Source organism: Trichoderma camerunense, assembly GCF_050948025.1.
Source record: "Trichoderma camerunense strain CBS 138272 chromosome Unknown V8C40scaffold_7, whole genome shotgun sequence".
Classification (NCBI taxonomy): domain Eukaryota; kingdom Fungi; phylum Ascomycota; class Sordariomycetes; order Hypocreales; family Hypocreaceae; genus Trichoderma; species Trichoderma camerunense.
In genome coordinates, this window is record NW_028145363.1 from 1,550,949 (window position 1) to 1,578,092 (window position 27,144).

Below are 27,144 nucleotides of genomic sequence, written 5' to 3' on the forward strand. Positions count from 1 at the left end.
TCTAATGCGATGCCCTGTATTTTATTTAAAGGCTTCCAAAGTTGCTAACCAACACAAGCCGCACGGCTCTATAGCGTTTCGCGCGCCAAGTTTCACAGCGGCCGAGCACATATTTCTAGACGATAACTGAATCGATGTAAAATAGCACAGCCTCCATTAAATAATGGGGATTGTAGAAATCTTAAACCTCAATAAGGGTCTAATCCTAATAATAGGGCATCGATCACCAATTGCAAATGGCGAAGAAACTTGGTCTCGATATACGTATGCATAGCCACAACCTTGCGGTCTGTTCCTACCCCTGTCTAGGCTGCAGGCGCTTTCTGCCTAACTAAGAGGGAGGCATTTTGTACAATCCTGACCCTCACAGCATCATCATATTTCGTGCAATCGAACACAAAAGCTGATAGGCCTATAATGTTGTCCATGATAGACAACGGAATTCAGAAGACTGTCGTCGATTACCAGTATGAACCTCTAAAAGATGGAGCATCAATCCGACTGCTGTATCTATATCCAGGCTCATTTAATCAGCTGCCTATCAAGGTCTCCCTCCAGGAATTTCCAGTCAATGCATGTCCAAGTTTTGGGGCGCTATCTTATACATGGGCGACTGAAGATGGGTCTGCCTCTCTGTCCCGAGAATTGCTCTGTAACGGAGCTTCCCTCAAGATAACCGAAAACTGCGAGGCTGCACTGAAAAGACTGCGCCGACCAACGGAAGACCAGGTCCTCTGGGTTGATGCAGTCTGTATCGATCAATCCAATATTGAGGAAAGGAGTCTTCAGATTGGCTTAATGCGTCAGATCTACACCCAGGCATCCTGGGTGGCCCTGTGGGTGGGCGAGTCATCTTCGGTTGTTGACGAAGAAACCGGTAAACCACTTTCGGACCTCGGCATGGACTATATCCACGATTTTGCTGTTGAGATTGCGGAAAGAAAGAATTCAGGCCAGGATCATACTGAGGGGCCACTCTATCAAGAGTTCATCAAAGATCGACAGGCGTTCCAGCATTCCAATAGCGAAGTCTTTACGCCTCGAGTGCGCGGCCTATGGGATGTATTCCACCGTAAGTGGTGGGACAGGCTATGGGTTATCCAAGAGGTCGCCCTATCCAAAGAGCCTACACTCGTCTGCGGTGGCAAGGTAGAGACCTTCCACAACCTCAAGATTGTCATTGAAGCTCTCATTAGTTCAGAGCAGCCTGTCGAAGTGATGGAGTTTAACACGCTATTCATCGCATCTACCTTCCATCAGTTTCATGTACGGCATATGATTGAAACTGGTGGAATGGGTCAGGTATCTCCTCCCGGGGCCAAGGCACTCCGAATCCTGAATGCCACTCGAAACACCAAAGCCTCGGATCCGCGAGACAAGATATACGGCATCCTTGGTTTCTTCGGTGCCCCGTCAAAGGACCCCGAAAACATATTTCCAGAGCCAGATTATAAAAAGACAGCTGCTGAGCTATATGCAGATGTATCGCGAGCCATCATCTTCAATACTGGGAAGCTGGACGCCTTAAGCTCGTGTTACGGCTTCATTAAGTCGAGTGTTCCTAACCTACCGTCATGGGCGGTTTCTTGGAATGACACTCCGTTAAAATACTTTGACGATGAAATTTTCAATGCGGCAGGTGCTTCCTCTGTTATTTATGAAGACTCTGACGATAAATTGCTTCTGCGGATCAAAGGCAACAAAGTTGACTCCGTGAAACTCACAGGCCAGTTGCCTGACTCCATAGGGTATAGTAACGGGGCCTATATCGAGTTATGGCGCTACTGGTGGAAATTCGTGTCTGACTTGAAGTCATACCCAACTGGAGACACTATCTCGGATGCATTTCAAGATACGCTTTGTTGGGGTTCCACTCTCCATTATCACAGAGCGTCCCTGGAGGAATACAAGGAGACCTTTGAGGCCTGGCTGAAAGTTGTGACAGGATCGGACGACACTGATGCTGCTGCCAAAAACATCTTCGACAGCAAGGAGCCATACAAGTACGCTCATAGGGCTAGTTCAATCACCTGGGGGCGTAACATGGGAATAACGGATAAAGGGTATCTAGCCATGGTGCCCATAACGACCAAAGTAGGAGATGAAATCGTGATTTTTGAAGGAGCCAAACTACCCTTTGTCGTACGAACTGAAGGCGGTAAATCCAAGCTGGGAGGTCCCTGTTACATACGCGGCATGATGGATGGAGAGTTTTCTACCAAGGAAGACACACAAGCGACAGGCGAACTAGAATGGTTCACATTACAGTAATAAATTTTCTATATACAAGCGTATATACAAGCGCAGGACATAAATAAGCGCTTTAATCTTTTATGCAAGCTCAAACACAACAGTGTCAACAGCAAGATCGGTGTTGATGGTTGGGCCTTCGCCAATGGGCTCAATGGCAAGAGCCTCAATAAGAACGGAAGTAGCAGGGGTGCCACTAGTTTCGATGTGATACGGTCCGAATCCATCTTCAAGAGTGTGGAAAACATAGAGGTCTTGCTCTCCTCCAGACAGAGTAGTCTGAATCTCCACAGTGGTGTTCAGTTGGAGCTCGCTGTCGTAGAAGATAAGATCAACATCAAAGGAAGCCTTGGTAATCTTTTGTGATCCTTGAACTGTGAACTTGAGCTTTCCATTGCTGTTGTAGACAACATTGGAGCCAGAGGTAGACCACGAGGGATAGGGGCGAGTCTCCTCTTCAGTTGGGCAGTTGGGAGTCGCCGTGCTGTTCAAAATGCCGACTCCGCCACCACCAGTAATGAGAAAGCCCTGAATTTCAACAATTAGCTCATGAATAGATCCAGTAAGCGGTTAGTAGTAGTGGCAACTTACGTTGTAGGCTGTCTTCTGGTTCAAAGCAGTCTGGCCGCACTGCCTGGCGTTGGAGACGGCAATATCGTCAAACTAAGGAAAATTAGACATCTTCTTCCTGAAGGCTACATGTGCATTCGCAACTTACGTTCAAAGTGACTGTGGCAGCAGAAACACCCAGAGCGGCGGCGGCAGCAGCCAGCATGACACGAGACAGAACAGCCATTGTGAATGTTATTGGAGTCGAGAACGTTGGAGTATCTGTGAGATTGAATTTTTGAACTGTTGAGTTATTCTGTTCATCAAGAGAGAGAGCATCGCTTTATAGAAGTTTTCCATCAACAAGCTTTCTCTCAGCTTCAACATCTTCTTCTTGGATCGGCACAATATACAATCCGATGCATCATTGTGGAGTCCGATTCATGCAAGGGGTCTTTTTCTTAAAGAAGCAATGATCTGTTGCTGTCTTACTGTATTTCTCTTCAATTATGCTACGGGATAGAATGAGCAAATGCTAATCCTAGCAACTATAAGTGAGCGTGGCAATAGGTATACTAATGACAAATAGTTCCTCCGCATACAACCTTTTTCTTCATCTTTTGATCGGATTAATTACCCTCTAAGGAATGGCTGGCAGGAGAGGAGATGGTTGACAGCAGCATGGGCGTCAGTCGTGTCAGCTTAACGCCAGGGGACCCCATTCCTCCATGGAAACGGAGAAATAAGACACAGGCCAACTCCACTAGGCAGCTTACTTTTGCAGTTTTCAGCTACTTTGATGCCATTTCCGACGGATATGCAAGTATAAGGTTAATATTAATGTTTTTGACATCCTATTGTGGGCCGAGGCGCCTAGAGGTGCGTTTTCTATTTGTTTAATTGTGGCTAATTGATTGACAACTGCGCTTTTTTGTTTAGGCTGAATAGTTTACAGAACTTCTCATCCAGCTTTTCCGAGTTGCGCTGTTTCTTTAGATGCGCTGCACTGTCATATACATTAAGTAAAACAAACCGTGGTGCGTGAGGCTAGGGATGTCCGAAGTTGGACTCAAGTATGCAGGCCAATTAGGCTCCGTTCGGACTGGGGTCACTTTGACAGAACACTTACCGTATTGAGTAGCCGATTGTAACTGCTACCCTTGCGATTAAAGACTATCCTTCTTCAATCTATTAAGCCTACTATTAGAAGGTGGTATCAGTATAGTTGTCAAATTCCGGCGACGAGTTCCGCCGCTCACCTCACCGCACTTCTTGAGTGTTAACTTTTCTCGTATCAATGAGGTTGAATTTGGTATACAATACGCCATATTGTCGGACCTAGAGTTGCACCGATCGAAGCACGCGATAGAGCTTCTCTTGATGCAAAGTCCCAAAGACTCAATTGTGGGCTTTTCAGGGCTATAGCTGTTAAAGAAAGGCCACTTTCTAATTTGGTAAACAATTTTTTCAATGCAAAGGGGAGAAAAGACTATAATCAAAGCAAATCAGTTGCAAGATGTTCTATAGCTGCTAAAGAGGTATACCAAAAGTCGGTTCTATTTCGTTCTAATCCACTACTGTATTGCATCCAGGAAAGGATGCCTCAAAAGATCTAGTGCTGATGGACGCTCCTCGGGATCGATCTTCATTAATAAGTTCATAAATGAAACGAAAGCCTCTCTTAGGCTCTGGCCCATACCAGTTGTGATAGTTTCAGACATTAAGCCAGGACCCTCCAAGGGTTCTGCGTCTTTGATACGCCCCTCGTCGTCAAACAGATCACGTACTAGATCCTGGTTCCCCTTCTCAAGTAGCTTCTTAGGGAACGGCCCGAAGAAATCAGTGATCTCAATCAGGTGCTCTCTGGTCTCGTAATGTCCGTCCGGGGGAACTCCGCCATCAAACATTCGAACACATCGAAAGACCTCAAGCAGCACGGCACCAAAGTTCCACCAATCTGTGGATGCGTCCCAAGGAGCTCCGATAATGACCTCGGGAGCGCGAAGAAGTATTGGTTGGATGACCTCAGTGAGGTGCTTCGTAGTCCAGCTAGAGACTCCCCAATCTCCCAAAGTAATATCAAAGTCAGGTGAATACTTGGCGTTGTAGTCAAAGTAGAACCAGCGAAGCGGCTGAGACGGGACTGGACGATATTCCGTCTCTTCACGATCCTGTTCTGGGACGGGGATTTCTTTGAGATAGCCAGATTCGATAAATGACCAGTCACGAAACTTTACAAAGATATTGTTCAGTTTGATGTCTATTTGAGAAATTTGATAAGCTTTGACAGAAACCATGAGGTTGATGGTGCATGCTAGGGTACCACTCATACCTGTATGAATAACGTCATGATCATGGGCGTACCATAGCGCAAGGACAAGTTGAATTGCGAATCTGAGCATGATCTCGTATGGGATCTTACCATCAAGGGGAAACCAAGTACCAAAGCTGCGAAGGGTTTCACCCATAAGTTCAAAGATGAAGCAAACGTGGGTGCCGTTGGGGCCTTGATGCTCAAAATTATCTATCAAGTGGCAGACATAAGGATAGCCTGGATGCTCGCGACTTCCATCGCGAAGACATCTCAAGATTTCTCTTTCAAACGTGTCGGTCCCATGGCCGTAGCAATCAGCTCTCAACACCTTGAGTGCGCGGTACACATTTGATGTATCGCCATCGACGCTGCAATTGAGAATGTCAGCCCCCGGTGTAAAGGTTGTATCATGCAACTGTTCACTCACGCGGCTTGTAAGTCTTTGACCAGCCAGACTGTCGAATAAAGACCGTAGCCAATCTTATTGAGAACTTTGTATCTGTCGTTGAAAATGTCGCCGATATATACGGGATGAAAACCGCCCGGTCGGTATGCAGCTTTGCCCTCTTCTTCATCTTCAGAAGTGGCATCTTGCTGAGGTGCAGTGTCATCTTGGAGTTCTTCGACCTTTTCAGGCTCTTTACCACCTTCAACACTTTTGATTCCTTCGGATGCAGCCGTAGGTTGAGGTGTCGATACGGTCTCTGACGATGCAGGCTCTAAAGGTGTTTCATTTGGATTGTCAACCATCTTTGTGACTGTCAATTGTCAGGGAATCCTGTGGTTGTACGGCCTGTATTTATAGGGGATTGCTCCCGGCGCTGGGTTGAAGGCTGCAATGACATGCCAGCAGCCTTGAACTTGAAACTCATCCGACCAACACCGTCGCTGGATAGCGAATAGCAACTCTAAGTATAAAAATGATCACAAGGGTTAGTCGGCTTTCAGCCCCCAAGTCCAAAGCCCCCAGGTTGTATTGATTCCTGCCGCGCGGCAATTTTGGTGGTGGATACTTTTCGTTTTCGCCTTTCTCTGTTTCTTTGTGGCGCTTATAGCAACCAACACAAGGCATGCTCACTTTATCACCCAGGCGTTCGTAATAACCTTGAACCTTCCAGCGTTACATTCAGCAGCTCTAGCAGCGGCAAGACTCTCTCTTAGTTCCGCAAATAACAATGTTGCTCAAAATGCAGTAACAGGTTTGTTTGGAACTTTATGGGCTTTTACTCGTTAATATTACCTTGAACTATATAGTATTTCGTATTTCTCATGGCTTCCATGGTGTTCGTCGCTTGAACGCAAGATTTGTGTGGAACAGCATTTGGTGTAGGTTAATCCCTCCCCTCTCGAATGCATATAGTTGAGTGTGCGCAGTACAGAAAAAAACACTATTTGATGAATAATTTGTGTTCCTTTCGTTTTCTCCTTCCTTATTTTCTTTTGTGAAGCTTAAATCTCTGAGGATAGAAGTCTTAATTGCTTCCCCATCCAATCCAGCTTTGTCTCTCGTGTCTTTTGCAAGCATCCCACCGCATTTGAATCGAGAGTGGAGAATCTCTTCTCTTACCACTAATACCGCTAAAACTTCTGGAGAATGTTCGGCGGGAACCCTCTGTGTCCATGGCAACTCGAACCATATCAGTAACCCTGAGAAAAATCGCGTTTTCTACAAATCTCTGGGGATATTTCTAAATCTTGAAGGATTCGATATACCGTATTACCTCGCAAAATTCGCCTGTGGACCGTTCCTAATGATAGCAATTGCTAACGTAAGGAAGCTAGCCTCTTTCTTCTCTGGGCGAAAACAGGGTTTAATACTGGGGAGACCCACAGGCGAATGTTGCGAGGTTATACGGTACTTCGAGAGCGCCGTATTGGTGCGGTTTGCTACGCAATCGCCCACTCAGTGTAGTGTCAGCAGCGACATTTGACTGCAGCTAGCGGAGAGTTACTGAGATTGGGCAACAAGCCGAGAGTCAGCAAAAGGTGGGCGTTGCGTCTGGCGGGCTAGGCTGCGGGCTAGCGCAAGATGTTGGCTTGACTGTCGGGCGATCAGGATCGCGTTCCTAAACCTGAAGATGCAGCTTACACTTTCATGGCGTTTTGCGGCACGCTGGTACGCCGAGCTCTTCCACTGTTGAACTTTGTGCTGGAATAACAAGAATCAACTTCTCAGAGTCCTTTCACCATTGTAGGCAAGGAGCTATATAACTTCATGAGAAAGGCTATATGACTATATTATTTACTAGGGATTGAGTTTCGCGTATAAGTTCCAATAGCTTTATAATGTATTTACACTGTATGAGCCAATATTTTCAACAATCCTTTTGCAGGTGTCTTATGCGTGAGCTGATAATATTATTAATTAGAAGCAATGATATGACTAGTTTGATAAGTCTATTATGAAAGAAAAGTCTAATATTTTAATTTGAGCGCTGCATTCCCACTCAAAAGACCCTTAACCCTCAAGCCCGGTCCCAGTAGTTGCCAATCTCTCTCAAGTCTTGAATAAGAGCCGGTGGGTTGTCAAGTCCTGGGAAGTGACCTCCAAATTCATGATCTAAAAAAGTCAGATTCGCACTTACAGACTGATTAAGAAGACGAACTCACTGTTATACATGACCAAGTTTCCAACCTTTGCTACCAGTACTTGAGGCCAAAACGCAACGTTATACTGGAAAGCGCTGAATAGAAGGGGTGCATCCGTTTTGGCCTTGGTATACACAGACTTGAATCCGTTCGGATTCTGAAAGTAGACGTATACAGAAGACAGGAAGGAGCGTGTGAGGTAGTAAAGTGATGTGGATAGCAAGATTTGGTGATGATTCAGAACAGAGGGAGCTGTTCCCGCTTTTGGATCAGACCCTGCCCCTTCTGTCAGTGCTCGGTTCTTCAGAAACATCAAATGGAGGACGCTATAGTATTAAGGTCGACTCACAAGATATAAACTTTTCGCCCATCCATGCCAACTGTCCGATTGGGTTATCCTGTAGCGCAAGTCCGATTGTATTGGGCTGTCTTCCGGTTAATAAAGTTGAACGGTATTGTGTGTTCTGGACTAGATTACCTTTGTAGCTTGTTCAGAAAAATATGCGTTTCCGGTGGTTGACCAGGTTACAAAGTTCTGTTCCTCTGACAGCTCCAATTTCGAAAGCGTAATATTTTCTGCCACCAGTTGATCTGGGGTGAGCGGGAAAAGAGGTAGGAAGGCAAAATGTGCAGCGCGCGTCGAAGAATTATAGTTATCGTAGAGACTGTACGCTGGTCCGGCGCCAAAATCGGTTCCAAAGGTTGCAAATGTCTCATAGCCCAAAACTTTGGTCATCAGGGTATTGAAGACGCGTGCCGTATCGTCAACTGTCCAATTGGCAGGCGGGGGTGAGGAGAAAGCGAATCCCGGCATTGATGGGACAATAACGTGAAACGAAATGGGTTTGCCGGTTGAAGTGGTCGCCTTCTGTGTCAGATTGTTTATCACTGGCAAGAATTCCAAAAATGAGCCCGGCCAGCCATGGTTAAGTAGAAGCGGAATTGCTTCTGGATCCTGCGATTTTTCGTGGATAAAATGAATTGACAAATTCTCGATATCGGCCGTGAAATGATGATACCTGTGTGAATCGTTAGACTGTAAAACGAAGGCCCTGATGTTGTGTCACTTACTTATTCAACTTGGCTTCTTCTTTGTGCCAGTCAAAGTCGACGGTCCATTGTTTCTGCAGACTTTTAACTACGTCAAGCCCGATGCCAGCTGATGATCCAACCCCCGGATACTCTTCTTTGTCTGGAAGCTTTGTGTCCTTGATAAGTTCGAGCATTCGAGGAACTCCTTTCGAGAGATTGACAGAGAAGGACTTCAAGTCAAAATGGTTGGCATGCTCAATAGGAGTACCAAGGGAGGCGGATACCAGAGCACTGAGCCCCGCTAGCTTCAGAGTAAGTGACCGTGAAGAGACCATATTGAGTCGTAATATTTTATCCCTCTCTTTTTTGACTGTCTTTGCCAATCGAATAAGGGTTTTCGGTTCCTGACTTGGCCTTTATATGTTGTCTAGAGGTTCTCAACGACTTGAACCTTGCGACGCATCTTTTAACTCCGAAAACCTGAACTTCATTCACGTCCATTCGGCGATGCTAAAGGAGTTGCTACTTATCCAGCTATCCGAAGCCATCATACAATGCATCCCCCTTGCGAGTCGACTTCTTGCACTAGTCCGCGCCTACATCAATCGTGGCATCTCTACCTTGAGCTAGACCGCAACGAAATGTTTAGAGCTCGGCAAACTGAAACAAGTAATCAACAAATACCTAATTGATATCGCGCCGTCTGCTGCAATAATTCTTGCCTCGGATTATGAAACCTCATGAGAATGGAATTATCACTCTAATTTATAATTGATGCTGACAAACAATAAGCTCGGAATTACAATTCTTCTCCGATCCCAGCATGAGTTATTCGACTTCGTACTAAGGCTCAGTCTATTGCCGACTGCGAAACTAATAACCACTGTTGATTCATGTAATCTGCTCCCCAAAATGCCTGTTTATGCCTTCTACTTAATTCTATCGGAAATGCCCTTCATCCATAGCGCCCGAACACTACCATGTGTATAATCCATATAGGAACCAAGCGTAGCCCATGCTTGTAATGTGTCTGCCACATGAACCCTCCAGTTAGTATCCATTGGTGATCCTTCTACGCCAAAGTTATGCCATGCCCGAACTGTCACCTTCCGCTCATCTGTGGAAACAATGATTCCGATATCTGTAGGGCAGCGCAAACAGGAATTGTATATCCAATTGCCGAGGAATTTAAAAGCAAAGGCAATCCCATCCTCTATTAGAGTCATCTCTTTAAATAGAGTCAATTCTTCAAGCTCAGTCATCTTGTGACGCAGTTGCAGACGTTCCGCATCCCATTTCTTTTGCCTGCGAGAGGATGCGACTCCACTGGACGTTAGGCCCAAGTGTGGGCACACCGGCATATGGAATGTTCCATTTTCTGGGAAAAGCGGAAGTGTTGTACTGGTGTCATTGCTAATATTCCACTCTTCACGCAAGATAAATTGCTTTTTGATGATCTTAGGTTCTGCTGTGTAAGAATCTGTAATAGGATTTAGCAATGATATCCTGATATCCGTATAAGGCTTCATCAATGCCCCAAGGTATCGTTGATGTTTGCCTAGCCGAGAGAGCTTTAATGCAAATTGTATGTGATGGTGGTGGATGGAATACATTTCTGTACCGATTCCTCGAGAAAGGTCAGCCTGGCATGGAACCAACTGCTGTCTATTTAGGGTCGCTGGTACATCCGAGGTATTAATGAGATGCAGTTTGCAGCATTTGGGACAAGCCCAGTAATCGGGCAGAGTGTAAGCCAACCCTGCCCAGAATCCAACTCTATCGCTAGAGGAGAGCCGCGAGATTTCAGTATCCCAGTCATGATATGTACTATGTCGAAATGTTTTACAGGTGTGTGAAAGTAGAAATTTATCATGTAGAGCTAGGTAATTAAGAATGAGAAGAAGAATGTCGGGAGACAATTGGAAAATAGCAGCGTTGGGGTCCATTGGGCTATGGCACATGTAATGGCGGCTGCTTTTGCCTGGCAAGCGATGTACACCATGGAATTAGTGCATGGATTTTGGAATGCTGTAAACATGTTTGGATATTGGCGAAGAATTTTTAGCGTTACTGAAGGGGGATTGGTCTTTTTTATAATTTATGAAAGCTACGTAATTATGCGCAAATAGCGTTCTCCGACATTCCCTCCATTTTAGATCCCGTCATCTGGAAGAGGGTGTATGTGACCAAGCAATTGCTTATACAAAATTCGATGCGATTCAAAAAACGTAGGGTGATTTAAGAGATGTTATATTAGGCAATTAATAAGTCGGAATTACTTGGGTTGCCACAACCTCAAATACTAACGTCACAGTCGGGAACTAATACTGATAGAGAATTTAGCCTGCATGTTTCCCTTCACGAGTCATTTGAAACGATACAGAACCTACAGAAACATCCCGATTTGCCTGTGTAATTGGCAATGGTCGCATTTGATTTGGTTGACAATTCATGAGCAACGACACCGGAAGCCAGCGTCAAGAAAAATGCTGTCAGTGCTAGCATCCATATCTGCCGTCAAGCAATTCAGAGCTCCAGTTTACGAAGTGGCTTGAGACACTAAGTCATTTAGCACCGATTTAATTTGGAATTGTACCTACTTGCCGACCTATATATATAAATGGACCTTTCTACAACCAGTCCATTCTCTCATTAACTTCCGGCTTCGGGATGTCATAGTCGCCGGCGATTTTTCCTTGGAGACAATCTATTGTCCAGGCCTTCTTCTGCCATGGGCTTGTAATCCCACTTTTCTACTCTGGCTTTTGTGAGACGGCATGATCTCGGGTAATAATTCTACCGTTCCGAACATACACGTGATGGCTGCAGTGCCATGCTTCCGTTCCATTCACTTCATGGCCCCTTGTAAATTGCCCAAATACTGCCTTATGCACAAATAGCCTGGTCTCAGTACAATATCTACTTTTTTTCTTCACATGTTTACGAAGCTACAGACTAGCATTGCATCGCAAAATATTTGGAGAATACGTCGCGTCTCCCATTCTTTTTTTCCAGCACTTCGACTTCAATTCTACAAACTTCGCCATCTTCACCTCAGTCCCGCAGTACAAATGATTGATCATCTTCAATACAACATCGGCGTACCCGCGGAAGAATTAGCCAAATATTGCCCTGGAGGCTACCATCCAGTTCATCTCGGCGATGTACTTGACAAAGGGCGATATAAAATTCTAGATAAACTTGGTTTCGGGTCATTTTCTACTGTCTGGCTCGCTCGGGACGAGGTGTATGTTGAATCTCCTCTGCTGGGCGCATCTTTACTTACATACTTACCAGGAACAACATCAATGTCTCTATAAAAATCGTGGTCGCAGAGATGTCGGACAGGCAGAACCGCGAATTGGACATCTTGCAGTCTATCAAACTGAATGGCGACCCCAATCATCCAGGTCAAAAGCATGTGTCGCATCTTTTAGACTCGTTCTATCATGAAGGACCAAATGGGCGCCATCTATGTGTAGTCCTTGAGTTGCTGGGCCCCAAAATATCTTCCGTTGCAGACAGACGGCCAAATTATCGTCTCGAAGGCAAACTTGCTCGTCAAATCTCTTCGCAGCTCCTTTTGGCTGTAGACTATCTCCGATCATGTGGCGTGGCACATGGAGGTAGGCATGGAATAAGCCGACCCTGCTCCTTCTCCGGTTAACTGTTATTGTTAGATATACACATGGGCAACGTATTATTTCGAATCTCTAGGTCCGATAATACGCCAACTGTCGCCAACTCTCGCGTAGGAAAGGTTTCAAAGAAGGATGGCTCGCCGAGTGAAAAGGGTGTTCCAGAATACCTAGTAGAGCCTGTTGAATATAGGTTTGACAAAGACGAGCTTCTTGACGAAGTTCAACTTGTTGACTTTGGAGAGTGTTTGTCTCCCCTCACTTGAAGAAACTAATGATGTGCTGACTCTTGTTGGGCCTAGCTTTCTTCATCTCCAATCCACCTAAATCAGTATACACGCCCATGTCCCTCCATCCGCCGGAGCTGGTTTTCAAGCACCCCTTGACAGAAGCGATTGACATCTGGAACCTTGGATGCACGGTAAGAACAGACAGGCTATATTTGTACACCAGCTAATCAAATCAAAGACTTATGAGCTCGTTACTGGGCGCACTCCATTCGAAGCAGGAATGGATGATCACGAGCTGATACCGCAGTTTCAGAAAGTGCTCGGCGGTGTCCCTGAGCAATGGATCCAAGATGCTCTCAAAGCTGGAGTGCTTAAAGAGGAACCAGACGGTTAGTCCAGAGAAAATATGACTCAAAACCTAGCTAACTTTGAAATAGCATCGGTAGCAAAGAACTTTTTACCACTCGAAGAGGATATACGGGCGTCATATGCCAATGGCTATGACAAAGAGACACTCGACCTTGATGAAGAGGATCTCACAAAATTAGGAAGCTACCTTCGCAGGATGTGCATCGTCGAACCTACCAGACGAGCGAATTCGACGGAATTAATGTCTCACCCATGGATCCAGGTGGATAAAAGAATCCACAATGGAGAATAATGAACGAAGGGCCCCAACCATTTATGCCTGGAAGAACATTTGAGCTTTCCTTAAGTTTTAGGTCAATTCTAAAACATTTATCTTAATTTCCCACGTCTCAATGTAGCTAATTTAAAAAATCGGCAATGGATATGAGTTGTGGTCATCAAGCTCACACAGATTGTTCACCGTAGATTATCAGAGAAGAGTCATCATTTCTGTCTGTGATGTACAAAGGACGACCTCATTTCGCAGCACAGCCCTGTCCATGAAAACCTCTTCCTCGGTCCGAAGAGCGGCCAACACGTCTAATTAGATTTGTGACTGGCTCACGTCGGGGGGATATGTGGAGAGTGACTTCCAACTTCGGCACCTTGCCGACTTATCCCTGCACCATTTGGCGCCTTACCTCGCAATTTTCTAGGCTTACCAACACCAGAATTGGGTTGATTGGCCAGACAGTTGAGTGATATTACTGGCTTTCTCTATCACCAACATATGGTCACATCTGTTGCGGAGCGCGTTTCCTGTCAAAGGGAGTTAATCCGACCTGTCTCATGGTCCAAAAGCTTTATAACTCGCAGACAGAATGCCTTATCTAGATAGTCGACTTGAGTAAACATCTCTTCAGATCCAAAGAAAAAAAGGCACTATCAAGTTTACAAAACTACAATTGTTCAAGTTTGTATAAACTTGCGAGCCAATCCCAGATCGCAGCGCAAAAGCATCCATATATGGCTCCTACAGTCAACTGGCGCAGTGGATGCGCACCTCGCAATGAGGGTGTAAGAAATGCCATCTTAGCGGCCTGCCAGGCGGCAGCAAACACTGCCGATTTTGCGGATTTCAGCACAATGGAAATATGGTACAGTTTCTTGCCGATTTACCACACTCTCTCTTCCTCCTAACGAGGGCAAGTATGGAAGAAATTTGAACACAATAGTTAATATTTTCGATGTTTAACATAGGACTGGGAGGCATACTAGCCGTAGTGATGCTGCGAACCACGCAACGACGAGAATTAAAACAGTGGTGCAGATCGGCGACTCCACTCACCAAGTTGCTCACATATATATGGATTTGAACTTCGGATACACAGGTCATAATCTATTTCCTAATGTAAAGAATGATTAGTTGGCTTCAAATTGGGTGGATACATGTATGTAGCTCGCATATCGGCGCTGTGGTTTTCTTCCATGCAATTGAACTTTACACAAATGTATCAGTACTTAGCGACTATCAAGAAATACAAATTAGCTATTTAAGATAATCTATGGTCTTATCCTCGAGGTAACGGCATAGCCTTGGGCTTACATGGACATCAACTCTATTTCTGTTTCACCGTTCCATCGGACGAAATCTACTTTAATTCTGTCATAGGTTCTGACTTGACTTCTTTTCACAGCACATTATTTCTTAAGAAAAGATCATTCTAGAGCCATGGTACTCCCGAACGCTTTGGATCCTACCGGCGAAGGGATTCTTCACCAATGGCAGCGCCAAAATGACTTATTAGTCGGAGACCCACGGCCTGAGTTTTCTCTATATAATTGTAATATCGGATTATTGGATAATACGTTATCAAGTGACTGGAGATATTGTAAGCAGTACTGGCGAAACATAATCCAGCATCGTATCGCCACATCTGCTCGTCCCCCAGTGTCGCTCTTGAATCTACATAAAACTTTGTCTGGCAACCCCCGCAAGGCCTGGCAGTTAAGTTCTAGTCGTGAGTCTGTCAAGTTCTTCATGAATTAGGCCTCAAGCACGGCTATACTAGATTGCACAGTCTGGAAGCGCTGGTCGGAAGATTCTTCTGAGAGCAAGAGTCCATTGCGGACGATATCGCCACGATTCACAACCCAGCAGCTCACCTTTGCGCAGGACAACATTTATCAGGTTAAACAGGCCATTGTTCAATGAGGTTTTCAGTTCAAAGTCCTCATAATTAGCAACCGCAACGTTGGCAGTATCTTACAGGGCTGCACCCGGTGAGAAGTTGCTGTAACTTGTGATGAGCCACCTGTCCGCCGAAGCGGCATTTTCAGTCTGTGAAACCGGCAGAAGGACATTGGAAAAGGTCACATCTGCTAGTGGCACCGTATCTATAATCTCTCTCTGCGCCTGGAGAAGTCTTTGAATCAGCTGCCGAGCGCGGTCGGTGATGGATGACCGCGCTGCGTCGAAGAGCGGAGGCGGCTCTGGTGGATGAGGCGTGGCCATGAAAACGATTGGTTTGACAAGCTCTCAGTTTTTATTAACAATACTGTTTAAAAGCCTCCTGTCACCATGTGTTTAAGTCAATTACGCTCATGCCTATGTCAAGCACAAAAGCGTCCCCTTGTTAGACGCTCTACCGACGAGCCATGCATGTATCCAACAAAAGTTCCGTGAAGTTAGAATAGAAAAGAGAAGAGGCGGCTCTGCAACTCTATTAACTCGAAACTTTCGTCCACTTATTGGACGAGGCTTCGTTGGGATCTCTCGGCCGTTACCACGTCGTTCTTTAAGCCTGCTCTAACAATTCCCACACCTTGTAAGGAAGACAAGGCTGAGCATCGGCGAAATATATATCATATTGGTAACATCATGTGGCTACGTCTCGCGGCGCTGACAGTCACTTTTGCGCAATTTTTTAACACGACAAGGCCGGCATCAATCACCATTTGAAACAGCGGAAATATCAACCGGCCATAAGACCGCATGGGATATGACCAGCTGTAAGGCTCGTCGCATGCAGACTCTTGCAGAACAGACGCCCAACAGTCCTGTGGGCCGAAATTTATAGCGATTCATGGACACCAAATTGTACGTGATAGGCAGGGTACTATAGCCGACTTCTCGGCTCTAGGAGGGTGGATCAGGAGGACAATATTTGTCTGTCGCGTTTCTTTATCCATGCTATTGCCGAGGAAGAGTGAAATTTGCGTACCGGTCATCCCGATCAAACAGTTTCTTACACGTTAGAGAGACATACATGTCATTTATACTGCCAATTGATCAAGTGTGGAAGTTATTATCGCTATACTTAGAAGCTATCTTCAGAGGATACTACTGGACTTATTAAAGGAGCGAAATTGATAGAGCTAATGCCATACATATGGTCCAAGTGGATAAAGGGGTCGGAAATGAAAAGAGAAAGAAGAATGATCGGCATCAACTCTGTATATCCACCGTTTGCGCGTATTTTGCTAGCTTCAAGGCTTCGATAACTTCCTTCACCGCTTTAAACTACTATAATTATCTCATGGTCCGACCCGTGGCTCTTATTTGGTGGATTTAGCTTGATATTTTTTCTCCGTAGCCTTCAAGGGTTCATCGGGAAGCATACAATTACTCCACTCTATACACGGGTTAACGGGATGGAGCGGATGACCCCAGCACCCCTTTCTTAAATTCCATGGGAAAATGGAGGAAGCCGCTGCGGCAATGCAGAAGGGAACTCTGCCGCAGTCGATCCACGGCTCACATCCTTCCGACCCCGCAAATATTGTAGGCCCTAGGTACGAACGGTCCACGATGAAACATCATTTTCACTCATGGTAGAGGATACATAAAGCCCTTTCTCCCGCAATGAGGCAGTTTACCTCGGGATCGGCGTTCTAACAAACGCTCTGGAGACTTTTTCGGATACATCCTCGGAACACGACTCAGTGACACGGGGTCGGCATTTATCGCGTTATGATCGCGAGGCCATCAGAGCGATTTAACCGGATGCCATCATCGGCTTCGTAGTGGCGAATGAGTCGGCTGAGATAGAAGTAGTATTTTGACGAGGCTTGAGCAATATCGATAAAATAATTGTTAAATATTATACCTACCCGAGTTGACTACATGTATGTAAGCGGTCACTTATAGAGAGAGACAGGGGCATAAGTGGCCGCTTAGTCAATACGCGGAGTAGCATGTTTTATACTTCATTGGACTTGATGGTCTGTATAAGATCATTAAATGCTTTTGCATTACATCTTCAAATTAGAGAAAACTCCAACAACAGTGGAAAACATATCCCTACGGACACTGGTTTCTACTTTTTGTAATGGTCTCAAGCCTAGTATGCGCGAAGTATTTAAGAATCCGTATTGCCTACAGCAAAATCCAAGCCAATTGGGTTAAGATGTCGCAAATCGAGGGGCAAGCAAAGACATGAAACCCTCCAAGTGAGCAGTGTGGCCTTGATACAATTTGATGCATGATTGGCCCAATATCCATCAAGTGGATGCATCACATGGGCATGAACGATCAAAATGCCAATTTAAGCAAACAGTATCCCCGGTATGCAGCTCAACCCCTCAAGGCCCACCATGTATTAAACACGATGCTACCTTGTATAAACGACGGTCTTCGCGAGCCCCGACATTGTGTCATTGAGTCCATGCTGCCTACAAAGCTTGAATTATGTCTCCGCGGAGGCTCCGGCATAGAAGCCCATCTCTACTATTTCATTTACTCCTTATAGATTTCGATTGTGATATAAGAGGTAGCTGCTTTCTCGCTCAGTGAACCTATATTGAACTCGAATCTCACTATCCAGTTCTATAATAAGACTTCACTATGCTGTTAGCTGCAGAATCTCTACTCTTTTCACTACGGCCTGGAGTCGCTCTAGTGCTCTGGGCTATTATTCTTGTGGGTATATCTCAGCGCTGAGTTTCTTCCAGCTACTCACCCAGCCTATATCGTGGAGCCTGCAATGGAACTAACATAGTCAATACAGGGGTTTGTTTACTTGATCTCAATACCAATCTATAATGTTTGGTTCCATCCGCTTCGCAAGTACCCCGGCCCCAGGCTGTGGGCCGCAACTCGGATCCCATACGCCCGCATGATCTTTTCTGGGAAATCTCACCGAAAGATTCTTGAACTGCATCAGATTTATGGAGACGTTGTACGAGTAGCACCTGATGAGTTAGCCTACATTGACGGCACTGCTTGGAACGATATCATGGGCCATCGAAAACGGGGCCAGGGAGAGAACGGCAAAGATCCCGTATTCTGGAAGTCCCAACAACACAGTGTCATCAGTGCTGACCGCGAAAATCATACTCGAATGAGAAGGACCCTAGCTCATGGATTCTCAGCACAGGCAATGATGGATCAGCAGCCTCTTATCCAAGGTTACGTCGATATGTTGATAAGCCGACTACGAGAGAACTGTGCCGATGGCACTCGGCCTTTGGAGATGACATCTTGGTATAACTGGGCAACATTTGACATCATCGGCGACTTGGCCTTTGGGGAACCATTTGGTTGCCTTGAAAACTCGGATTATCATCCATGGGTCTCTCTACTATTCACCAGAATTCGTACAAGTGCGGCAAACAATGTTTTACGCCGCTTTCCCTTTGGTGAAAAACTTACACAGCTTCTTGTCTCAAAGCAAGACCGCCAAAAGTTTCAGGAACATTATCAACTTACCCAGGAAAAGGTTAATAAGAGGTTAGCTGAAACCAACCCTCGAGCAGACTTCATGGAAGTCATGACTAAAAGGGAGGGTGTCATGGTATGACTTTACATAAAAAAGCAGCACCTCTGGATGTTTTCTACTGCTTACATGAACCACAGAAATTCTCCTATCCTGAGCTTTTGGACAATGCGAGTCTGCTTATCATCGCCGGATCAGAGACAACTGCCACCACCCTATCTGGTGTCACTTTTCTGCTATTGACCCACCCAGAAGTTTTGCAAAAGACCACGGATGAAGTGAGATCAAGCTTTTCAAATGAAAGCGAGATTGATCTTCTCAGTGTGCAAAAGCTGAACTATATGATGGCTGCGCTGCAAGAGACACTCCGAATGTACCCTCCTGTCCCAACTGCCATACCACGCAAGGCACAGCCAGGTGGCGACGTGATTTGCGGACAGTACGTTCCAGAAAACGTAAGTATTATTTTACGGCAAGGATAAATCTCAGTCAGTTCTAACAAGATAACAGACTGTCTTGGGTATTTGGCAATGGCCAATGTATCACAACGCGAAGAATTTTACTTTGCCTGATTCCTATATTCCAGAACGATGGCTTGGCGATGCCCGATTTTCGAGTGACCCTCAAGACGTGCTTCAGGCATTTTCTTTTGGTCCTCGAAACTGTATCGGAAAGAAGTTAGTGGTTACGCTCCCAAACAATTTATCATCGACATTCTAACTTCTTTTTAGTCTTGCATATGCCGAAATGCGCCTGATTCTAGCAAAAGTTTTGTGGAATTTTGACATCAGTCTGCACCCTGACAGCAAAGATTGGCTTCAGGATAACAGGGCTTTTACCCTGTGGCAAAAGCCAGACCTCAATATCTATATCAAGCCAAGAGAGATCTCGTAAATTGAGCCGTCATGGTCTAGGCCATTGGCTATTTAGCGAGCAGAAATTGTACATCTTATGTTACTATTGCCTTCTTATTGTATTACCACTGTATCTAGTTTTTAGTTGAACTTTGGCGGCAAAGTGAGTTGTGGATGGTGTTGCGCTTGGAAACATGAAGGCAACATTTGAGTCGAGAGCAAGTGGTGGATTGTGTTAACATATTTTTTACCACGTCACAATCAAACCCCATTGCTGTATTTACCTGCTCAAATCCCAAATGAAATACATCCTAGAAGGAATCTGTTAGAAGTCGCATCGTGGCGAAGAGCCAATTGGTCATCATTGTTCGGAGATAGATAATTGACTCAATTAGAGGACAGAAGAATAGCTAGGTTGATCCTCTCTATATACACCGAGGAACAAATGAAGATCAGCAAAAGAGAAGCAGCTTTCGTAGGCTATATCCCCAGTATCGCATAAGAAGACGATCAAAATTCTTACAAGCTATTCAACCAGGAGGACATCTCTGTCCCAATGCGATGAGGATGGTCCTCTTGTAAGAAATGCGTCCCTTTTCCGACAAAAACACCCTTGACATTTTTTAGGTGCTCCAAGTACCACTGAGCCTTCTCTGCAGACACAATTCTACCAGGAACAGCCCAAAAGAACAACTTGGGAACCTGCGTCTCTAGAAGCCATTCATGGTAGTTTGATGCTCGCTCGTATACATCGGGCGGGTGGCCTTCAATGGGAATCTCGTTGGGCCACCGAAACAGAGGCTCCCGATGAGCAGGATTCTCATATGGCTTTGTATAAAAAGCCTTTTCCTCGGTAGTTAGCTTACGGACCAGGCCTCGATCAAGCATGACATTGATGAAGGCGTTTTGTTCAATAATGAGGTTTCGCCCAGTAGGTTCGTCCCGGAAAGCGCGAAACGTCTCTTGCGCCTTGCCCTGTGCGGCATCATCCCAGGTAGGAAATGGTCGTATAAACTCCATAAAGACAAGGCCGGCCACGCGATCTTGATGACGAAAGGCCCAATCAAATCCGAGAGCCGAGCCCCAGTCCTGGATTACAAGTACCACCTTGCCTTCGGGTATGACTTTGTCGATGAAGCCGCCCAGGTATTGAGCATGCTCGGCGAAGCGGTAGGAAATGGACGGCTTAGATGAGGCGCCCATGCCGACAAGGTCGGGAGCAACGCAGCGCACTTGTTCAGACACATGTGGAATGATGTTGCGCCACAAATAAGACGATGTTGGGTTACCATGGAGGAACAAGGCAGTTGTATTGGAATGGCGGTTATCGGCTGATGCACCTGTATCCACATAGGCCATCTGAGCATCTTCAACACTGACAAACTTGAGATCAAAAGGGAATTCGCTCGAGACATCAGTCTCTGGGTCCTGTGGGGAGTCTGTAGAATATGACATGTTGAGTTTTGCCGTATAGCTTGTTGGTATTAGAAGTAGTTCCAAGGCGGTTCTATGTTTTGCTACGAATTGATCTATAATAATTACGAGGTTCTTTCGATCCTTTATCCTTAGTTGTAGGTTGAGATTGTATTATTCACAACATCACCATTCCAGGCAGGTTACGACAAAGGGTTGTACCAGAACCTCGAAACCGCCACTGTCCCTGCAGGTTCACTTCGACTGCTGCCCCGAGTTAGTTTAGGCTTGAAGTTAGATTCACCAGTTCTCACGGGGGCGCAACAAAACTGGAGTCTATCAATTTGCTGTCGTCTCAGCAGCTTTTCTTGGTCCGGCAATAGCGATAGTACCAGTGTTTGTAAGCTCAATTCACTCTGTATTGCTAATGCTAAAGGGGCCATTATCAAGACGACACAAGAATCGATATCGAGATCACCGGATCCAACTGGCTCCATTTCTTGCCAACTCGCCCTCCGCGGGATAGCGAGACTTCGTCAGCCGTATCAATTCACTCTGCACGTTCACTTTGACTGTTGCCTTCGATGAGTTTAGGCCTGAACTTGGATTTACCAAGTCTTTAGGGAAGATTCGTTCGTAATGACGTGCGACTCGCTCTCCGCGGGACAGCGAGGTTTCGTAAGCAGCATTATTAACTAACAATTTGTTGGACTATTTTGCAGCGATTACCCACCATCTCCACGACTGATCAGGCTGGTCGCATTTGCCAAATTTTATCAAGAGATCTTATCACCATATCCTGCGTATCGGACTGGGCTCCTTACTCAACGCAAGTTTACATGATATTGTAGTTTGGCCAAGATTAATAGTATACAGCGACTTATAACAGTGAATAATATTTTTTTCGCTTCATTAAAGAATGTTCCTATAGTTATTTATACTGTTCAATCGTAGCCAACTGGAGAACACGTGGAAAAAATGGATTTACGAGGAGTACATTTCAAGAACCGCCGGTGCCTAGACGGATATTTTGAAAGGCGCGCAAGTATGCAAATAGATTCCGCGGCAAATGTCGCCGGTCCAAGTGACCCAGTGTCGATAAGCGCTCACGCCGTAGTCACCAGTTTTTGCCTTTTGAGCATGATTACCTGACCCGTGGATTGGTGTTGAGCGCCCGCCATGGAGCCAAGCTCCAGCTCTAGTCCAATAGGCAACTATCATCCGCAAGGCAGCGAGCACCTCTTATAGGCCATTTTATGTCTGCTTATATCTATCTATTAAATGCATGTAATTAGTGAAAATTGAGACGCTGATAGGGCGCCTAGACGTCCCACCCACGTCCCACCTACAAGTACAACTAGCTCGAACAGCCCATAACTTGTTCGTACTCTCTCAAAGTGTCATTCTCACCGTTTAGATCGAGAAAACTAGAAGACGCAGAAAGGATCAGACACAACCGCCATGTTCCGGACAGAAGTTTTACCCGTGACCGACAAAGGAGACCTAAAGAAGATTGTCGATATCGAGGAAAGGGCATTCGGAGCAGCCTCACCTTTATTACGACTGATTTACCCCATATCGCCCTCTCCGTCTTCGGCCATTCTTCGAAGTTCAAAAATCGCCAGACATGAGCATGTCTGGCAATCGGACCCAACGGTACATTACATCAAAGCGGTTACATACGAAACATCTCCCGACGGTGCAACATCTGAACGCATAATTGGCGCTGCCGTATATAACATCTATGACTCCTCCCATACAGCTTCTGAACGGAACCCATGGCCTCACACTTCAGACGAAGTTCCCGAGGGAGCAAACGCGCCTCTTTGTCTTCATTACTTCGGGACATTGACTCAAGCTCGACTGGACTTTACCAATGGCGAACCACATGCATTCTTGGAGAATTTAGCCGTTGATCCCAATTTCCAGAGACGCGGAGTTGGGACAAAGCTCCTCGAGTTCATGATTTCAGACATAGCTGCTAGATACGCAGATGAGGGCCTCGATAATGTCGGGTGCTGGCTGGACTCCTCCCCTTCCGGGCTAAAGATGTATCAGAATCTTGGGTGGGAGGAGGTTGGTTCCAAGTCATTTGATTTGGAGCCGTGGGGTGGTGCAAAGGGCCAAGTGCACAAAAATGTACATATGCTGAAGTCGATACCGGTTTCTAAATCTTGAGGGCAGAATCGTCGTTTTCTCACGATTATCAACTCATTTTAGCCCTCTAATCAGATGCTGTTGTCGTTCTCAAGATTGCCTGCCTTTGATATCACGGTGATGAGTGAGATGTCTTCATCCTAGCAGCTTATAATTTGTTGACTTACCATACGCTGTTGCTAAGAGTTCTCACGCAGTTATTCTCCTGGGTGATACCAGGGTCTTGGATCAGCCGTGAAATCTCAAGTGCAACTACGTGAAACGCTTGTAGCTGACGAGAGGTGGCAAGATTATGAAGTTGCTCAAAGGGATAGTGCGTGCGATCTACTCCTAGATTACTTCGAGGTGCGTATATCAAGCTATTATGAAAAGTGCTGCCATTTTCCAAGTTAGGGAGGTTAGTAGTAATTGAAGAGAAGTGAAATACACAGAGGTTAAGATGTAAGCATAACCAATCAAAATAAGACGGCACGACGAGTTCGTCACTAGGTATAGGCACATAGCTACTTGCATAACTAAATGGTAGGATATTCAGCAGACTAATGTAGTGCCATAGATATTCGATTAGATAGGAGATATTCGTGGGGTTGCGGTATAGTTCCCTCGTGAGAGCAATATGGTTAGGCACATCACGTATTTATTCATAGGTATGATTGAAGTCGACTTCGGGTATTCATTTGCGTCGCTAGCCTATTGCGAGTATTTCAAGCCTGAGGGTAGTATTCCATTAACCTAACAGGTAAATGCCAATTTCCGCTTGTTTCGACTAATGTATTGCCACTTTAGCTTATGCTTTAGCCCACGTTAAGCCTGCTGCCATGTAACCCCTACCTTCGTTTCGATGCCGCCTATGCTTCGGACACAGATGTCCAATTGGGCTCCCGGTAGGATCATATACATCGATACTAATCTATCTTTCATCTGAAGGTCTAGACTAATGGTCTAGTGTAGGATCAAGTAAGCCCGAGAAGACTAAAACATACGTCAGCACCATATAAGAGACACGTACATCTCCAATATGGTGTCCGCCAACATCACATGCATTTACGAGACGATGAGCTTTTTCCATGAGTCATTCGATTCGAGATCTTTATGACAATCAATTGAACATCATGTCTTTATCTGAAAAGTACACCTTGTTGCGAGAGTCTAGTATGTTAACGCCACCGACACGCCATCAGCAAACTAACATTTAGCATCACAGGCCTCTATGATCGCATGTTTTACTGTTTTCATCGCCTAGGCATCCAATCGAACATCCTAGTCTCAGCAGAATATTCTTCGCATAGTAAAATCCTATCGGATGATGTCGTTTACGCGGCTCTTGCAACTGTGATCAAGGCACATCCGCCACTATGTGCCGTCGGCGTGAGCAGGCCATCTTCCAGTACCGGAAAACATAGCCTTCACCTTGCGCTACTCCACAAGATCGATCTGCAAAAATGCGTGGTGTTCATGGATGGTGACGAAGATACGGGGGTTGGCCCAACTCTTCTTGAGAATGCGCACAACACGTGGGACTGGACCGACGATGAACCAGACACTCCTTGGTGGAAAGTGCTTGTTGTTGGAAGAAAACACGTCGTGTTTGTGTACCATCATTTCATTGGCGATGGCATGTCAGGCACCGTATTCCATCGCGCGTTTCTCGCTGCCCTCAACTCCTTACCTCTCGACTCGAAACCGGTGTCAACTCAAGTCTCACTCACTTACCCTTCCACTATCCAATACCCACTTGAGCCTACCGAGCATTCAAATGTTACGCCATCTATTCCTAGACTACTCTGGAAGATGTTTATTTGGTATCTGCTCCGTCTCTTCTTCGGTGGGAAGCTTGTCTTTGGCGATCTTCCCCGGCCTCGACCATATGCTCAATCAGTAGTGGCAAAGACCATCTACACAAACCGAACAATCACCAGGGTTTCGAGTTACCGTATTCCCTCACATAAAATGTGTGCTGTGCTCTCCGCCTGCCGAGCGAACCAGACGACATTCACACCTTTGCTGTGTACTTTGCTGAATCTCACTCTGGCAGCTGATTTTTATCCTCAAGCGAAGTTTGGCGCGTCACGATTTGCCTTTGATCTCCGACCGTATCTCCCACCGGCTCAATTCGGTGATCTGGTTCGCAGCAACGTTATCATGAATGCCGCTGCAGGTTCGGCACATATTCATTATCTGGAGCCTTTCCGCAAGGCTGTTGCAACATACAGCGGCCCGAATGAGAAAGCTGGCAAAACTTCCTTGTTCCACAGTACCGTATGGCAGCTAGTCCGACAACACAAGTCGAGGATGGACGGTGATATCAACGGGTCTATCCGCGACTGGATGGCGGGCACACTAATAGGCAATACTATCGAAGATTTCATGACCACCTCTATGCCAAGGATAGGACATTTTACCAGCGATACATATTTAGTATCCAATCTCGGACCGTTTTCGAGTACTCCAAAGGGCGTTGTAACGACGGGTGATGCAAAGGAAACGTGGACTATCGACGATATACAATTCTCGGCTGCTGCGACGAACGGGAACGTAGGATCTCGCAGTCTTGTCATAAACGTTGCCGGCGTGGCTGGTGGCGACACAGTCATTAATGTGTCATATGAGGATGGCATTATAGACCGAGAGACAGTGGACGCAATTCTAGAAAAGGCGATGGAAAAGCTAGACTGGCTTCTCGATTAGCATATCGCGGCATAATATCCAAGTTTGACCGCTTGCTGTTCGTGCGTCGCCTGAGGGTATCGTGGCCGCTCATATTTACGATGCGACACGCCTTTTTTTGAGAACATCAGCTGTATTTCCTTGGGAAGAAGAGTCCTCACGGACCGAGTACTTCTGTCTGAGGCCATCACCAAATCAGATGCTCGCAAGATCAAATTCAGCTCACTGCTCACTCGCACACTCATCCTCACACACGGGCATCAGCGTCTTCTCGGTAGGAGCCTACCTTTCAAAAGACTTCCAAGCAATGGTGAAATTTTCATAAGCTATTCATCAAGGAGGCAGATAGATGCTTGGAAAATGGAAAGCGGATGCTCGCATTTTCATCTTGAATAGATGAGGCTCACGGTGAGAGTAATGCAGTGGGTGGAAAAGGTTCATTATTAGAATATCCGTTCAATTGTACCAACAATTCGAGCGCTTCCGTAGCTCAGTTGGTTAGAGCTTCGTACTAATACTAGAGCCTCGGCTCAAATATTGGTAATGCGAAGGTCGCAGGTTCAAGCCCTGCCGGGAGCAAATGCCCCAGATGCGTTTCGAAATTTCTTTTTTTGCAATTTTTTGCTCCTAGTTTTTTTTTTTTTTTTTTTAGTATGAAGTCATAGTTGCTAGGGAAAGCATTTGCCCCTCCCTCTGTGGAGAGATACCGTCAACAGATCCATGCAAGGCTTGTCCCGATGAGGCCCTTATTCCGTGATGTGCTCAGATGACAAGCCGCTGTATTTCAGTGAATCCGTCTCCATATTGCAGCCCGGGCAGTTGTCCCGCTGTACAGTGACCAGTGCACCGCTAAGTCAAGAATTGGCCACTAACAGATGGACGCCCAGCGATTGCTTGCCCAGAGCAAGAGCCCGCTCATTTTAATATAGAGATATTCTAAAGAATCTATAACATATGCATCTTTTATAATGGTCAAATCCTGGCGTATCAACCATTACCCTCTTTACGCTTGATTCGGGCTATAAATATGTTTGTTCTATTTTGTGTAACGAAATCCCGCCTAGTTTGTGGACGCAACACACAAGACAATTTCCAAGACTTACATACAAGTCTCCAGGGTATGTAATAACAGTCCTCCTCAACAACTGCAAAATACATCACGAATCTCAATATCCGTACTCTCACAAAGTAAATGCCCAACAAACACGTTCCACTTGGGCCCTGACAAGCACATGCTCTCTGTTTCATATCCCCTCAATCAAAATCCCCCCCTAAAAAGGCACCCGTGTCAACGAACCTATGATATCTCCCTTCACACTCTCTCTTGTGCCACCTCGTCCGACAATGATGGCGTGTCCGCACTAACACCAGCTCGCCTTACCTGCC

General features: G+C 45.7%; 11 protein-coding genes and 1 non-coding gene across 12 annotated transcripts; 7 read left to right on the top strand and 5 right to left on the bottom strand.

Annotated features, from left to right (window-relative positions):
- Positions 1-367: 367 nt before the first annotated feature.
- V8C40DRAFT_243282 (HET domain-containing protein) lies at positions 368-2,593 on the top strand. Its single transcript, XM_083215388.1, has one exon. It carries the CDS (start codon positions 418-420, stop codon positions 2,269-2,271), a length of 1,854 nt encoding a protein of 617 aa, XP_083074467.1. The 5' UTR covers positions 368-417; the 3' UTR covers positions 2,272-2,593.
- On the bottom strand, positions 2,302-3,046 carry V8C40DRAFT_286873 (uncharacterized protein; the record flags this gene model as incomplete). Its single annotated transcript, XM_083222596.1, has 3 exons — positions 2,302-2,778; positions 2,842-2,913; positions 2,969-3,046. 3 exons carry the CDS (start codon positions 3,044-3,046, stop codon positions 2,332-2,334), a joined length of 597 nt encoding a protein of 198 aa, XP_083074468.1. The 3' UTR covers positions 2,302-2,331.
- Positions 3,047-4,307: 1,261 nt separating this feature from the next.
- On the bottom strand, positions 4,308-6,036 carry V8C40DRAFT_243283 (kinase-like protein). Its single transcript, XM_083215389.1, has 3 exons — positions 5,541-6,036; positions 5,132-5,481; positions 4,308-5,059 (listed from the first exon to the last, which is right to left on the bottom strand). The coding sequence occupies exons 1-3, from the start codon at positions 5,861-5,863 to the stop codon at positions 4,374-4,376; spliced, it is 1,359 nt and encodes a 452-aa protein (XP_083074469.1). The 5' UTR covers positions 5,864-6,036; the 3' UTR covers positions 4,308-4,373.
- A 1,448-nt stretch (positions 6,037-7,484) lies between these two features.
- Positions 7,485-9,069, bottom strand: V8C40DRAFT_286875 (Alpha/Beta hydrolase protein; the record flags this gene model as incomplete). Its single annotated transcript, XM_083222597.1, has 5 exons — positions 7,485-7,673; positions 7,724-7,978; positions 8,052-8,127; positions 8,181-8,721; positions 8,774-9,069. The coding sequence occupies 5 exons, from the start codon at positions 9,067-9,069 to the stop codon at positions 7,579-7,581; spliced, it is 1,263 nt and encodes a 420-aa protein (XP_083074470.1). The 3' UTR covers positions 7,485-7,578.
- Positions 9,070-9,526: 457 nt separating this feature from the next.
- Positions 9,527-10,785, bottom strand: V8C40DRAFT_208459 (uncharacterized protein). The gene has a single exon (XM_083212083.1). It carries the CDS (start codon positions 10,693-10,695, stop codon positions 9,664-9,666), a length of 1,032 nt encoding a protein of 343 aa, XP_083074471.1. The 5' UTR covers positions 10,696-10,785; the 3' UTR covers positions 9,527-9,663.
- An 825-nt stretch (positions 10,786-11,610) lies between these two features.
- On the top strand, positions 11,611-13,430 carry V8C40DRAFT_243288 (kinase-like domain-containing protein). The gene is made up of 6 exons (XM_083215390.1): positions 11,611-11,981; positions 12,032-12,360; positions 12,415-12,618; positions 12,675-12,793; positions 12,841-12,991; positions 13,040-13,430. The coding sequence occupies exons 1-6, from the start codon at positions 11,671-11,673 to the stop codon at positions 13,261-13,263; spliced, it is 1,338 nt and encodes a 445-aa protein (XP_083074472.1). The 5' UTR covers positions 11,611-11,670; the 3' UTR covers positions 13,264-13,430.
- Positions 13,431-13,860: 430 nt separating this feature from the next.
- V8C40DRAFT_243292 (uncharacterized protein) lies at positions 13,861-14,622 on the top strand. Its single transcript, XM_083215391.1, has 2 exons — positions 13,861-14,107; positions 14,211-14,622. Exons 1-2 carry the CDS (start codon positions 13,977-13,979, stop codon positions 14,374-14,376), a joined length of 297 nt encoding a protein of 98 aa, XP_083074473.1. The 5' UTR covers positions 13,861-13,976; the 3' UTR covers positions 14,377-14,622.
- A 3,174-nt stretch (positions 14,623-17,796) lies between these two features.
- On the top strand, positions 17,797-19,561 carry V8C40DRAFT_265156 (cytochrome P450; the record flags this gene model as incomplete). Its single annotated transcript, XM_083219622.1, has 5 exons — positions 17,797-17,871; positions 17,960-18,745; positions 18,808-19,122; positions 19,178-19,344; positions 19,399-19,561. 5 exons carry the CDS (start codon positions 17,797-17,799, stop codon positions 19,559-19,561), a joined length of 1,506 nt encoding a protein of 501 aa, XP_083074474.1.
- Positions 19,562-20,040: 479 nt separating this feature from the next.
- V8C40DRAFT_274465 (Alpha/Beta hydrolase protein) lies at positions 20,041-20,880 on the bottom strand (the record flags this gene model as incomplete). The annotated part of the gene is made up of 1 exon (XM_083220608.1): positions 20,041-20,880. One exon carries the CDS (start codon positions 20,878-20,880, stop codon positions 20,041-20,043), a length of 840 nt encoding a protein of 279 aa, XP_083074475.1.
- Positions 20,881-22,241: 1,361 nt separating this feature from the next.
- V8C40DRAFT_243294 (GNAT family N-acetyltransferase) lies at positions 22,242-23,193 on the top strand. Its single transcript, XM_083215392.1, has one exon. It carries the CDS (start codon positions 22,396-22,398, stop codon positions 23,110-23,112), a length of 717 nt encoding a protein of 238 aa, XP_083074476.1. The 5' UTR covers positions 22,242-22,395; the 3' UTR covers positions 23,113-23,193.
- Positions 23,194-24,203: 1,010 nt separating this feature from the next.
- On the top strand, positions 24,204-25,779 carry V8C40DRAFT_265159 (alcohol acetyltransferase; the record flags this gene model as incomplete). Its single annotated transcript, XM_083219623.1, has 2 exons — positions 24,204-24,243; positions 24,296-25,779. 2 exons carry the CDS (start codon positions 24,204-24,206, stop codon positions 25,777-25,779), a joined length of 1,524 nt encoding a protein of 507 aa, XP_083074477.1.
- A 458-nt stretch (positions 25,780-26,237) lies between these two features.
- V8C40DRAFT_t98 lies at positions 26,238-26,337 on the top strand. Its single transcript has one exon. It is a non-coding gene; the product is annotated as a tRNA-Ile (tRNA).
- The last annotated feature ends 807 nt before the right edge of the window (positions 26,338-27,144 follow it).